The 14,737-nt window shown below is 36.0% G+C and overlaps 1 protein-coding gene across 19 annotated transcripts in view; it reads right to left on the bottom strand.

Annotated features, from left to right (window-relative positions):
• The window catches only part of OSBPL9 (oxysterol binding protein like 9), a 169,386-nt gene that overhangs the window by 29,587 nt on the left and 125,062 nt on the right, over window positions 1-14,737 (bottom strand). For all 19 annotated transcript variants that reach the window (XM_069591381.1, XM_069591272.1, XM_069591280.1 and 16 more), the window contains 4 exons: window positions 12,273-12,368; window positions 11,429-11,476; window positions 10,418-10,447; window positions 8,994-9,044 (listed from right to left, as the gene is read on the bottom strand). In XM_069591381.1, coding sequence (XP_069447482.1) covers window positions 8,994-9,041 — 48 coding nt within the window. In that variant the 5' untranslated portion in view covers window positions 9,042-9,044; window positions 10,418-10,447; window positions 11,429-11,476; window positions 12,273-12,368. The remainder of the gene's footprint in view (window positions 1-8,993; window positions 9,045-10,417; window positions 10,448-11,428; window positions 11,477-12,272; window positions 12,369-14,737) is intronic.

Below are 14,737 nucleotides of genomic sequence, written 5' to 3'. Positions count from 1 at the left end.
ACCCTTTAACTATGGAGTTTACTCAGAATCTACAACACTGAAGGGTTAATCAAGAACAATTTAAAGATTAGGGCATAATTTTTTTAAAAAAAGCATTAACACAGCAGGCCTGAAATAGCTATCCTTAGAAAAGCCTGCCTACAAAGTTGGCCTTTGGCTGGTGTCTGGGAACTTGGATTTTAGGAGGGCACCTCATTGTGCCGGAACTGCTTAAGCAACCCAAATGGTTGATTTATACTGAACACCTGCTTTCCTTTTGGGACTCTGGAATTTTGCTAAATGCAAGGTAGACAGTGCTTACAGGACAAGACCCCAATAAAAACTTTGGGCGCCGAGTCTCTGATAAGCTTCCCTGGCAGACATTTCACATGTGTTGTCACAATTTGTTGCTGGAGGAATTAAGCACACCTTGTAGGATCACACTGGGAGAAGACTCTGGAAGTCTGGGCCTAGTTTCCTCTGAATTTGGCCCCATGTGCCTTCTTCCTTTGCTGATTTTGCTTTGGCTCCTCTGCTGTAATAAACCGTATCTGTGAGGACAGCTACATGCTGTGCCCTCCAAGCCCATCGCCAAAGCCAGGGGTGACCTTATAACCTGCCAACACAATGCATACTTTCTTTGCATATCCTTGAGAATAAAAGCATGTTGATAAGTACATAATTCATGCTGGGATTTGCACAAGTAAATTAAATATATATTTACAATATCCAAAGTTTCAGTAATTCTTAATAGAGGCAGTTGAAAATAAAATCTTGAGAACTATAGAGAAAGGAAAATTTTAAAGTTTCTTGCTCAGATGATATTTTATTTTACTTTTAGTTTTCTACTAACTTCTAAACATTAAATTGATTTTTTCTAAAGAATTTTCTCCGAAATACATGTAAGCGGCAATAAAGTGGAAAGAAACACGGGGTAGATTAAAATTTCCAAAAATGGCTCCAACAAGAGGTAGAGTTCATGGCCCCATCCTCAAAACTTTGTAATTGTCTCTACCAATAAACATAAAAGAAGTGACTACGACTTCTGAGACCAGGTCACAGAAATGCCTTGTTTTCTTGGAACCCAATTACCACACCGTGAGAAAGGCCAAAAAAGAACTATGTGGAGGAGAACCTCGGCTGCAGCTCAATTTCCCAAGCACGTGAGTGAGTCATCTTGAAAGGGCATCCTTTGGTACCTCCCCCTATCCCTGCAATTAGGGAACAACAGGCACCGCGTGAAACAGAAACAAGTCATGAGGCCTAGCCAAATTATCCCAGATTTGTGAGCAAAATAAATGACTGCTATTTTAAGGCAGATTACACAGGTTTGTTATATAGCAACACATTATTGATATAGTACATCATATTATCTAAGAAAACCACCACTTTTACTTCTGGTGTAACTTAAATAAACTGAAATATCCAGTTTTAAGATAAATAAGTACTAGGAATGTAATGTACAACATGCTACATATAACTAACACTGCTGTATGTTATATATGAAAGTGGCTAAGAAAGTAACCTTAAGAGTTCTTATCACACAAAATTTTTTTTCTATTTCTTTGATTTTGTATCTAAATGACATAATGGATGCTCACTAAACAGACTGTGATAAACTTTTATGATGTATTAATAGTAAAGTCAATCACACCCATAACTTAAACAGTACAGTCTCCTGTATCTCAATAAAACTGGAAGAAAAAAATAAACTTAAATATCTGACAATTTTTCCCTCAAAGTGTTCTCAATAATAAATGCTATATACAGGGTATTTTAAGGCAGGGTTTACTATTTTTGTTACTGTTGTGCTTTATCTTTCAAGGCAGAGTCAAATCTAGATGAACCTACAGACTATTAAACGCCTTACTACCAATCCATTCCCATCATGAACTTAAGGAATTTTGTTCTATTATTTTAAAGGGTTTACAACACTCATTCCCACCCCCACCCTACCTTTCTTTTTAAAAATTTTATTGTTCTTGTTTTGTATGTAAACCACAAGTTGCCTTTTATCAGGGTCAGCTAAAGCTCAATTTCAAGTACTACTGAACCAGAGATTCAATTGAAATCAATGTGAATTATGTTAATTAAACAAAGAAAGGATCTAATGCTATTTCCCACTTAGATTATAAATATGTTTATCAGATTTTACATCCCTCATTCCTTAGTACAATGGATATTCTCTTCTTTAAACAAACCAACATGACTGAGATCTGGAAATATGGTCATAACAAAAACACCAGCACAACATAATTTGGGAAGACTTTTGACCATAATTATAGACTCCAGTATTTTAAAACCATGCCTACCAACAAAATCCATGAAATATATTCCCATCTTTCTAATAAGGAAATGGAGTCTAATGAAAGCTCTCTTAATTATGAGCCTATACATGTGCTTATTCCATAAAATAAAAAATAAATATGCTATGGAGATGAAAGAAAATTTTCAATTCAGTTTGATGACATTCAACAAATGGGACTAGGACAACTGGATATCCACATTAAAAAAAAAAAAAAAAAAGAACTTGGATCCATACCTCGCACCACAAAGATTAACTCAAAGTAGATTATACATTGACTTAAAATGTAAGAGCTAAAACTATAAGACTCAAAAGAAAACAGGAATAAATCTTTGTAACTGAGGCTTAGGCAATGATTTCTCAGAAAAATCATCAAAGCCAAAAGCAACAGAAGACTGATAAATTGGATTTCATCAAACTTAAAATTTGCATGCTTCTCAGGACACTATAAAGAAAGTAAAAGGACAACCCACAGACTTGAAGAAAAATTTCTTAAGTCATATATCTGATAAGTTGTATCCAGAAGACATAAAATCACCCTTACAACTAAATAGTAAGATTAAAATATCCATCTAAAAAAATGTACAAAGAATGTGAACACTTTTCCAGAAGTGCAAATGAAAATCACTGTGAGACACCACTAGAACGGCTACAATCAAAAAGACAATCACAAATGGTGGTGAGGACGTGGAGCAAACAGAACCTTTTTGCATTATGAATAGAATATAAACTGGTGTGGCTGTTTTGAAAAGTAGTCTAGCATTTTCTCAAAAAGTTAAACAGAGAGTTACCCTAAGCCAGTAACTCCACTCCTAGGTATGTACTTAATAGAAATGAAAATAAGCATCCACACAAAAACATAATACACAAATGTTCAGAGAGGCATTATTGATAATGGTCAAAAACTGAAAACAAGCCAACTGTTGTATATCATAAATAAAATGCAGTATATCATTCAAAAGAATATTATTCAACAATAAAAAGGAATTCGGTCCTGATTCATGCTACAACATAGATCAACCTTGAAAACATTATACTAAGTGAAAGAAGCCTGTCACAAAATACCAGATAGTATATGATCCTAAATATATAAAAGGTCCAGAATAGGCAAGTCTGTGCTGTGGCATGTGTACTCAAGTCATGTTTGACTCTGTGACCCGATGGATGGTAGCCTGCCAGGCTCCTCTGTCCATGGAATTTTCTAGGCAAAAGTAATGGAATGGGTTGCTATATCCTACTGCAGGAGATGTTCCCAACCAGGAGGTCGAACCTACCTATCCTGAATTGGCAGGTGCATTCTTTACCACTGTACCACTTGGGAAGCCCCATAGGCAAGTTTAAGACAGAAAATAGATTAGTAGTTGCCAGGAATTAGAGGAGAGGCAGGAGCAAGGGTGAGTGAGGGAAAGAGGTATAGGGATTGAACTCTTCATAGGTCTGGTGTTTCTTTGTTGGGGGGCGGTGATAAAGATGGACTAAAATTAGATTATAGTGATGGCTGTAAAACTTTGTAAACATACCAAAAAACATTAAAGCATAAACTTTAAATGAGTGAATTTTATGATGCATGTGAGAGTCGGACCATAAAGAAGGCTGAGTGCCGAAGAATTCATGCTTTTGAACTGTGGTGTTGGAGAAGACTCGAGAGTTTCTTGCACTGCAAGGAGATCCAACCAGTCCATCCTAAAGGAGATCAGTCCTGGGTGTTCATTGGAAGGACTGATGCTGAAGCTGAAACTCCAATACTTTGGCCACCTGATGCGAAGAACTGACTCACTGGAAAAGACCCTGATGCTGGGAAAGACTGAGGGCAGGAGGAGAAGTGGACGACAGAATATGGTTGGATGGCATCACCAACTCAATGGACATGGGTTGAGCAAACTCAGGGAGACGCAGAAGGATAGGAAAGCCTGATGTATTGCAGTCCATGGGGTCGCAAAGAGTCGGACACGACTGAGCGACTGAACAACAAGAAAATCTCATTAAAAAAAAGTCTGATAAATTAATGAATGCTGAGATGTGAAGAAAAAGTCTACACAGAAAAATATTCTAAGGAAAGAATCTGGGATCCAAGGATAACTTAAAGATATGTCTACTTTAAAAGTATCTAGGTGGCACAGTGGTAAAGGATGTCTGCCAATGCAGGAGATGCAAGAGACGTGGGTTTGATCCCTGGGTTGGGAAGATCCCCTAGAGTACGAAATGGCAACCCACTCCAGTATTCTTGTCTGGAAAATTCCATGGACAGAGGAGCCTGGCAGGCTACAGTCCACGAGGTCGCAGCATCAGACATCACTGAGCACACAGCACATGACACGGTCAGACAACTCAGTTCTAAAATTATAATCTAGAGTTGTGAAGTCCAGTCTGGAAGCCACTAGTCACATGTAGCTATTCAGCAGCTGAATGTGGCTAGTTCAAAGTATAAAACATACCCAGGATAGTAATGACTTAGTGCCAAGGGAGGAGGGGAGGGTAAATGAAATATTTCATTAGTGAATGAATTTTTATATTGATTACATGTTGAAATGATATTATTTTGGATATAATGAGTTAAATAAAATACATTATTAATTTCCCTTGCTTGTGTGAGTTGTGACTTCTGGTCATATCACCTAATCTTGATGAACTGGTCAAGCCCTCTGCTCTAGGGGTCTCCCAGATTATCTTCATGCTGCTCCCTCCCCTCACTCCTTACTTCCTCTGCAGTTCCCCGTGAATGGAACACTGCTGTCTCTACCTATGGTTCAAAGGAAGAATTAAGTTATATAAGCTAACACAACTTACCTGAAAATTCCAATAACCAAGGAATGCCCAAACTTTGCTACACATTAGAATCAAGCTGGGAGCTGCAAAATCCAGTGCCTAGATTGACACACCACAGCAACTACAAGAATGTCTGGGAATAGGAATCATGCATCAGAAGTGTTAAAGGCCCCCCTGGTGGTTCTAACGTGCAGCAAAGTTTGGGAATCAATGCACTAATCATTCCGGCAGGTGGGACGCTTTAGGGGATGAGAATTAAAAGGAAAGACTCAGAAAACTGGAAGAAGATTAAAACCCAACCTCTGCATACTAATTCAACCCCAAACAAGGAAGGTATCAAATTATCTATATTCTTTTTTTGGCCATGTCTATTTGGAGTCTCAGATGAAAGTATCTTTTCCAGCTATCTTTCCAGAGTAGCTGATTCCAAAATTTTATTAACCCACCAGGGCAGAATAATCCCCCAAAGTAACTATAACAATTTATATTCTTATCAGTTCTCAAAATTATACCAACATGCCATTTGGTGGCTTTAAAATTTATGCCCTCCTAGAGAGGTTTTTTTTTTTTTTTCAAACTTACCAATTATTTAGGACTAATTAATGCTTGGTACCAGAGAAGGCAATGGCACTAAGAGCACTACAAACACTAATTCATTTAAGTTTCACACTACCAGTAACAGTACAGATACTATTATTATCCCATTTTATATAGGAGAAAAACAAAGCAAAGAGGGTAAATATACTTGCTCAAATGGTGGAGCAAAGATGCAAACTCAGACAGTCTGGCTCTGAAGTCCATGCTCTTAAATATAATGTAATGCTGCCTCTCATTATTAGTTAAAAACTAGTATCTTAATCATAGATTGACTGATTAGCCAAAATTAATTTACAAGGATGAGTCACATGGCTAACTAAAAAATCATACATATAGTGGAAATACTAAACCATGAACTATTACAAATTATGTATTTAAAAAAAATGCATTCAAAATTCTCAACTACCCTGCTACGTGGCAGGCAATGTTCTAGACACTGAGGATACATCGCTGTTATGGAGTAAATGCCTATGCATCATCTCCTAATTCAAACAATGAAGCCCTAACCCCAGTGGGGCTGTATTTGGAGTAAGGGAAGTAAATTAACGTTAAATAAGGTCTTAAGGATGGGGCCCCAATCCATTAAGTGTCCTCTTAAGAAGAGACATGAGCGTTCTCATTCATGCTCACTTTCAGTATGTACACACCAAGGGAAGGTCATGTAAGGACACAGTGAGAGGGTGGCTGCCTACAAACCAGGAAGAGTCCTCGCCAGGAACTATATCCATAGGAACCTTGATCTTGGACTTCTAGCCTTCAAAACTGAAGAAAATATATTTCTGCTGTTGAAGTCACCCAGACTGTGGTGTTTTTGTTATGGCAGTGCAAGCATTCTAATACAAGTAGTAGATAAGACAAAGTATTCAAGGAGATTATAGTCAGGTGTAGACGGACAATAAACAAGATACCATGTAAATATGGCTAATGATGCAAGGCCAAGAAGAAAAAGGAAACTAATGGGAGGGTAAGATTATTTTAGATAGAGTGGTCAGTAAGGTCTCTCCAAAGAGAGTTCATGAGGGTGGAAATTTGAAAAAAAGTAAGGGAGTAAATCCCAAAGTCTGGAAGAAATGCCTTCTAGGCAGAGGGGAAAGCAAATACAAATCCCTGAAGCAGAAAATGCTTGGCCTGAGAAAAAGAAAACAGGCCAATGTTGTTAGAACAGTGTAATCAAGCAAGATAAAGTGAGGGAGTAGTGATGGCTCAAACGCCATTCAGTTCAGTTCAGTCACTCAGTCATGTCCGACTCTTTGCGACCCCATGAATTGCAGCACGCCAGGCCTCCCTGTCCATCACCAACTTCTGGAGTTCACTGAGACTCACGTCCATCGAGTCAGTGATGCCATCCAGCCATCTCATCCTCTGTTGTCCCTTTCTCTTCCTGCCCCCTATCCCTCCCAGCATCAGAGTCTTTTCCAATGAGTCAACTCTTCCCATGAGGTGGCCAAAGTACTAGAGTTTCAGCTTTAGCATCATTCCCTCCAAAGAAATCCCAGGACTGATCTTCAGAATGGACTGGTACGCCATTAAGTTATGGTAAGTCATTTAGATTCCATTCCAGGGAAGTGGGAAACCATTAAGAAGATTTGAGCAGGCAAGTGACATGGCCTGACTTACACTTAAATTGTTTAAAAATACAGAGTTCACATAGAGTACATAAATAATTTGAGGGATATATCTGTACATAAAAAGCTTGAACAGTGAAATTCTTTCTGGGAAAAATTAAAAAGCCAAACTCCATTTACTTGATCCATGTTATCCATTCTAAACTGAAATACAGGTCCATTAAGCTGGGCTAAAACAAACAGGTAGCAAGTACTGACTTAATTGTACAAATTTCTAGACTAAAGTTTTTCTAATTTGAATTGTAACTTATTCAAAAGATAGAGCATCAAAAATGTTGTTCTTGGGTAGCTAAATGGTGAACTACTGAAAGAGGCTAGGCTGGCTGCTCTGTTTTACATCAAGTACTGAATGGGCTTCCCTGGTGACTCAGACTGTAAAGAATCTGCCGGCAATGAAGAAGACCTAGGTTTGATCCCTGGGTCAGGAAGATACCCTGGAGAAGGGAATGGCAACCTACTCCAGTATTCTTGCCTGGAGAATTCCATGATTTGCAGAGATGATCCAATAGTCTAAACACTATCAGTTCTCCCTCAATTTTCTAGAGAAGACATTCCCTAAAATACCTATCTACTCACACTGAGCTTAACGTTTTTTACTGGTTATCTGTATATAAGCTTTTGGGTAATTGTAGGTGCCCTAATCCACGCATGTAATTTCACAATAAAGAAAACACAAAATAAAAACCTTACCCCCCTTATGCCTCCAACCCTATTTTCCCTTTAGAATACATTCTGATCAACAAAAACAGATGGGAAATTTAGAAACATATATAGAAAATCAGGCATAGTCATCAAAAATACCTAGAAAATGAACACGAGTCCTTAAGTTTTGACACTTTAATAGCCTCAAAAGAAAATACTTCCCCTCACCCCTACACTTACAAGCTTAGTAGCCATACCATCTAAGCAGAAATGCATTTTTCTATACTACTGTGTCATTAACAATGCTAGGAAAATAGTGTTATTAGGCAAACAAGTATATACAACTGAATACGTAAAATAGACCAAATAATTAAACATTTCCAAACCTGGTTGCTGAATTTACTGCCCACCTGCTTTTAGCCACTGGCTAGAAATACAGAGGTGCAGTCAATGGTAAAAAAAAAAAAGAGTGTATTTTTTAATACTTATTTTCAAATACTAAAATTTTTATTTCTCAAAATATGCAATCAAGTACATTTTTAGGTTGAATACACCAAATTTTTTTAGAAAAGCAGGCAATATCCATGAACTTGTTAACCAATCACAATAGCCAAAAATATTTACTCTATGAATAAAGAATAGCAGTTTATTAATGTAATTCAGTACTAGAAAAAATGCGTAAAAAAACAATTTTATCTCCATTATACTCTTCATTATGGATGAACAAAATAACTCTGCTAAAATTCAATTCCTTTCTTCCTAAGAAAATCTTTTTTGTGAAAGATTTTGCAAAATATGTCTGTGTTTCAAGCAGTGATAATGGAAAGGGTGAGTCATTCAAATGTGCTCCCTTCCTTCCCAGCCACCATCACAAATGACTTCATCAAAAACAGGCACAGGTTAGCAAGTAACATCCAAACACAATAGTTTTTCAACAGTAACAGGAACCCCAAAATAGAACTTAAATTTACTTTAGAAAGGTACTATATTTCAAAACTGAGTATTTTGGTTACTAGAGAAAAATGCCATTACATTTAAATCCCATTAAATGAAAATAATCAAAAATAAAATTTACTTACTTTAGCGATCTGTAGCAACACAATGCAGTGTTTAATTGATTCTACCATGCTCTACAAAAACAAAATACTGATTTTAGGATCTTGCCCCCAATAAAATGGCCATGTAATGTTAAAGCTTAAAATATAAAAATCAGTTCAAATACACAGGACTTTAAGTCTTCTCTACATAAGAAATACCCTCTCTGGATTTCGAGTGGGTTCTAATATATGTGTGTGTGTGTGTCCCCGTCTAACTCTTTGCGACCCTTTAGCCATGGGATTCTCTAGGGAAGAATACTGGAGTGGGTTGCTGTTTCCTTCTCCAGGGGATCTTCTGGACAGACTCAGGGATCCAACACAGGTCTCCTGTATTGCAGGCAGATTCTTCACTGTCTGAGACACCAGGGAATATGCTGACAGTGTCAAATGAAATTATTAGCAATTCTATGAATCATTTGGGAATGCCAAAAAATTGTTAATTTACACTGAATAACATCTAAGTATGGGACTGGTGGCGTAATGGATAATGCATCTGACTATGGACCAGAAGATTCTGAATAACATCTAAAGGGTTTTTTAACGTTTCTAACAACGGGATATGAATCTGATTAATTTCCAAATTCTTAGATTAACAGCAGGCTATCTCAATGTAAATTCTCAAAATGTCTATTCAAGAGTTTCATGGAATTATAGAGAATAAAGGATCCTATCAAAATATTGGTGAACCTACAATACTACTATTTTTGTATCTAAAATGCTTTTATCAAAATAGAAGTTTTATTAGCAGTCTAGTACATAACGTCAGAAGGCCAGTATATCAGAAAACTCAAATATACATTGTGTGTGGTGTTGGAGAAGACTCTTGAGAGTCCCTTGGACTGCAAGGAGATCCAACCAGTCCATGCTGCAGGAGATCAGCCCTGGGATTTCTTTGGAGGGAATGATGCTGAAGCTGAAACTCCAGTACTTTGGCCACCTCATGTGAAGAGCTGACTCATTGGAAAAGACTCTGATGCTGGGAGGGATTGGGGGCAGGAGGAGAAGGGGCCGACAGAGGATGTGATGGCTGGATGGCATCACTGACTCGATGGACGTGAGTCTGAGTGAACTCTGGGAGTTGGTGATGGACAGGGAGGCCTGGCGTGCTGCAATTCATGGGGTCGCAAAGAGTCGGACACGACTGAGTGACTGAACTGAACTGAACACCTTTTATCCAAGGATCTCAAAAAGATAAGACCAGAAACATAAAATGGCATCTGAAGTCAATTCAACTAAAGGGATTATTCTATTCATTTAAATTCCTTTAGAAAATAACACAATTCTTAAACTCTTGTAAAAATTCATAAAAATTAAAATCTCAATTGCTATTAATAGTAGCAGCTTAAAACAGAAACATTTTAAAGCACTTTCTAATGCAAAGCCAGAGTTAATCAAACATAACTTACATTTGTTGTCTCTTTGAGGGTTTCAATTTTCTGCAAAAGGTAAGTTTAAATAAACTGTCAGAAACACAAGGAGATATCATTGCTGTTTTTTTAACTGGTTAGTCATTTAAAGAATTTTACTAAAAATGTACTCATTATCTAAGTGAGTTCAGGCAGGTTGCAGAGTGCTTTTAGTTGTACTTCTTAATTTAAATCAAACATTTAAATAAAAAATTCAGACACTTTATGGACTACATCCTCAAATAAAATTCATGTGAGTCAATTCAAGATTTGTAAGAATAATATAAAACATTCTTACTCCTTACTTGAATGCAAGTTTTGTCTTTTCTATAGGATACATTATGTGATTTTAAAATGCTTATTTTAGAATCACTTTAAACTTTGCAAAGCTGCTTAAAAATGACATGAAACTAAATTCCAAAACTAAGAAGGTGAGCTAAACATGACTCACTACTATTACCAAGTATAAAAGAGCCAAATGCAAGGCTATGGTTAACTGAAATGCAAAAACATAAATGATGGTGCAACAGGAAATCTAGTCAAGGAAAAAGAAAACATTAAGTGAAAAAAGAAAATAATATTCAAACTACAAAGTGGTTGTCAGAAACCCAAAGGGAGGAACTATCATTAAAGCAACATTCATTTTGTGTCCTCATCTGTGGCTTCTGGTTTATTTTGAAAATTTTACCAGTTGCCTTATTAATATCTGAAGTGACCACATGTAAATCTAATAAATTTCTACCTTCAACATATGATCCCTCAACAGAAAGAACTTATTCCTAGGAAGGTGGTACTTACAAAAAGGGTATCATAATAAAAATTTCAGTTATTCTTTTGTTCAATTATGAAACCACACCAGAAATGCACCAAAAAACTCCCCTTAAAACCTATATGGCACATTGTAAGAGGTCAACAGTAAAGTAGCCAAAACACTGAGGTCCTTCTATTACTTCTCCAAAAGGCTCCTTGTTTAAAAATTTTTTAAGTCAAAATCATGATTATGGAAGTTACCTTTCTCTGTTCATCATCTTTGCAGTTTTGAAGTTTGTCATCAAAAAGCTACAGGATTAAAAAAAGAGAAGATTATAGTATCAAGCTGCTTTACTACATTGTATATGTTTACTCAACCAAGAAAAACAACCATATTTCTTCCAGGGATGATTTATACATGGATTAAAAGTATAATGTTTCTTAAAATACAAGATAACATGTATTTTTCCAAGGTATTATTATCAAGTCAAATTCTGCTGAACTATCTTAAACAGTCAAGATCAATTACTCTGGTAGCATTACAAAGCAGAAGAAAATATATGACTTTAAGAAATTAAAATGTCAGTTTGAACCTGTTTTTTTCTGCCTTGCCTTTCAAGTTTATCAACATTTCTTTTCCTTTCCAGGACCTTTGCTAGTAATTAATTTTAAAGTAGAAATTGAAGGAGACAATTTTAGTTATGATAAAGGATGTAAAGAAATAAACTCTTCCAAAATCCTAACTCACCCAAATAAAAAAATGCCTTAGAAACTAAACCACTTAAAATTTACCAGTTTCAGAGAACTTTTAAACAAAATATGAAACTAACATTGTTTTATTTCCTTCTAATTATGTTTAGGTTAGTTTTTAAAATTACTGAAGGATTAGTAAGCATTGTCAAGTAACATTCAGTTCAGTTACTCGGTCGTGTCCGACTCTGTGCGACCCCATGAACACCAGGTTTCCCTGTCCATCACCAAGTCCTGGAACTTGCTCAAACTCATGTCCATGGAGTCGGTAACATTAAGTAACTGTTTTACTCAAAATCAAGCTCTGGAACATTTACTACTTTATATCAATTCAATATATAATCGAATACCATACCTTCAACTGTTCTATCAAGATTTGTAGGTATGCATCAGCCTCTGTAAGTTTCTTATCAAAGTCCTGGACACTAGGAACAAATCCTGAATCCAAACCCTAGAGGGGAAAAAAAAATTGCAATAAATTCCAGCAATGTCTAATAGTACAAAAGATCATCCTTCATACGTGACACTTCACTTTTCTAAATTAAAAATAGTCTTTTACATAAATAATAGGTCTATTTAAATTATCTAAATTCTCCAAGAATAGTTGGTACATCAATCTCCTTCATGAACTTCTAGCACTATTCCTTTCTCATCAATTATATGTGCTGCTGTTCAAATTAGGATTTATCCTGCTTTTTCAGAATAATTTTCTTCTCTCCCAAAAGCCCCATACTGGGTTCCAGAGCAACAATAATTTAGCTAAAGGAACATGCACAAAACAACCTAGATTATCCTATTTCCCCCCTATTTTTGGTTCAGTTCAATCCTCTAGTCCCCTAATCTCAACTTTATATTCTCATTGTTCTCCTGTTCCCTAAATTACCCCCATTAGATCAGATGTTTTCCTCCTCCTCCTCCCTTATTTAAAAAAAGAAGGAAAATTCAAAATTCTCACCTCTTCTAAGAGGGCCCTCCCTAAGTGAAAGTGACAACACTTCTGTCTTCTGTTCCCTACTCATTTTTCTCCCTTGGCATGAACACTACACTCGCGACATAGTTTAAATGTTTATTTATTTAGAAGGCCCACTTATTTCTCAGTTTTACAATCCAGAATGTGCATGTCCTACTTTTTGTACACTAAAAATTTTAAGCTCCAAGAGTGTAAGATTCCTATGCTTTAATTCTACTCAAAAGAAAGTTTTGAGTTAATCATCTTTGACTAAAAAATACATTAATCTTGGTTGTAAAAGACAAAACAGTCTGAGATCAAAAAAGGCTATCATCTTGCCATATTTGCATGACTAGAAGTCATGCAGTTAAACAGGGAAATGAGGGTCAGGAACCAATAAAGTCATAATCCCAACCCAACCACAAAACTCTGCACTAAAAGGCTGAGACACAGTGCTCCAATATAACATACTTGACCTTCAATTGTTTTTTGTTCCCCTCCCTTTTGCCAAAAAACTGCTTATCATTTCACATTCTCAATTTTTAGTCAGTTGAGGCCAGAGTTCATTTTATATTAACCCAACACCTCATCGCATCATTGCCTAACACTGTCATTAGCAAAGCATTTTCTCCGCCATGATCTCAAACATCAGATTGACACAGTATAGCATTATGGAAACAACAATGGGTTGGCAAACCTGGTTTCTAGTTACAGCTCAGCCACTAACAAGATACTGTGTTTCTCTAAGCTATTTTCTTACCTGCCAAATATAGGCTCCTCCTCCTACTATTATTAATGTGGCAGCCATGACATCTACTAAAGACTATAATTACTATCAATAACTACTGTTACTACTCCTGTTCTTCCCAAACTAAAATTTAAATTCGTAAACAAAGCATTAAAAACCTAACTCTTATTAAGATCATGGGAAAAACAACTAATCTTGTAATTCATTTTCTTTTTCAAATTCAAAGGCAACAAAAACTGCCTTTTTTTACATACACACTAAGCAACTATTTGAAATGAGTACTGAAAATAAGAGATGTCATGTAAAAACAGAGTTTAAGAAAGAAAAATAATAAGCAATGTATGTAAAATCCAGGTATATTTATAAAATTGTAAACACCTTAATTTTTAAAGATAACCCCAAAGACACTGTTTAAGAAACACTTCCTTCCTATGTAGAATATGATAATAAAAGATGTGGGAAAGAAAGGATAAATCCGTCACATTCCAGAGATACTACAGTATTGTACTGAGAAAGTAGAGAGTGATTCCTTTCAATGTAACTACACCACAGGAAAATAGGAAGGACTGCTTGGCTTACTTCTTGTTTCAAAAGCAATATAACTATCAATAACTTAACTACAGAACCTCATTAAAATCAGTTAAATACATTATTCTTGCTAAATATTTAAAAATCTAATTAACATAATCTTCTAGACAAATCACTATTTGATTAAAAATCCCACAATAAATAAATGGAAAAACTCAGATTTAAATTACTATGATCTGAAAGCTACCTAAATTAAGTCTTAAAAACAACTCTCTGATTTTACTATTAATATAATCACGCGAACCTCACTGTGGCTCTTTTCTCAGACCTGCCTCTCCCTAGACAGTCTTCCACAACATTCCTTTACCCTTAAAACCCCCAACATTGTAATATCCGAGTCAAAGATCTACTCAACAATCCACTTTTCTCTATGTACTGTATAATGGGAAGTGTGTAACAACAGTTATTAGTTTAAAATCCCAGAACTGGCCTAAACGCTCTTGCACAGTAAATTCATAAATCTTTGGTATACCTTAAAATAAAATCTACATAGTTTCCCATCTGCAATCAATAAAATAACATGTACACATTGATT

The sequence above is a fragment of the Ovis canadensis genome, chromosome 1 (assembly GCF_042477335.2).
Source record: "Ovis canadensis isolate MfBH-ARS-UI-01 breed Bighorn chromosome 1, ARS-UI_OviCan_v2, whole genome shotgun sequence".
In the NCBI taxonomy this organism is placed as follows: domain Eukaryota; kingdom Metazoa; phylum Chordata; class Mammalia; order Artiodactyla; family Bovidae; genus Ovis; species Ovis canadensis.
The sequence above is the reverse complement of the archived record's forward strand: the minus strand, read 5'-3'. Positions and strand labels throughout refer to the sequence as shown.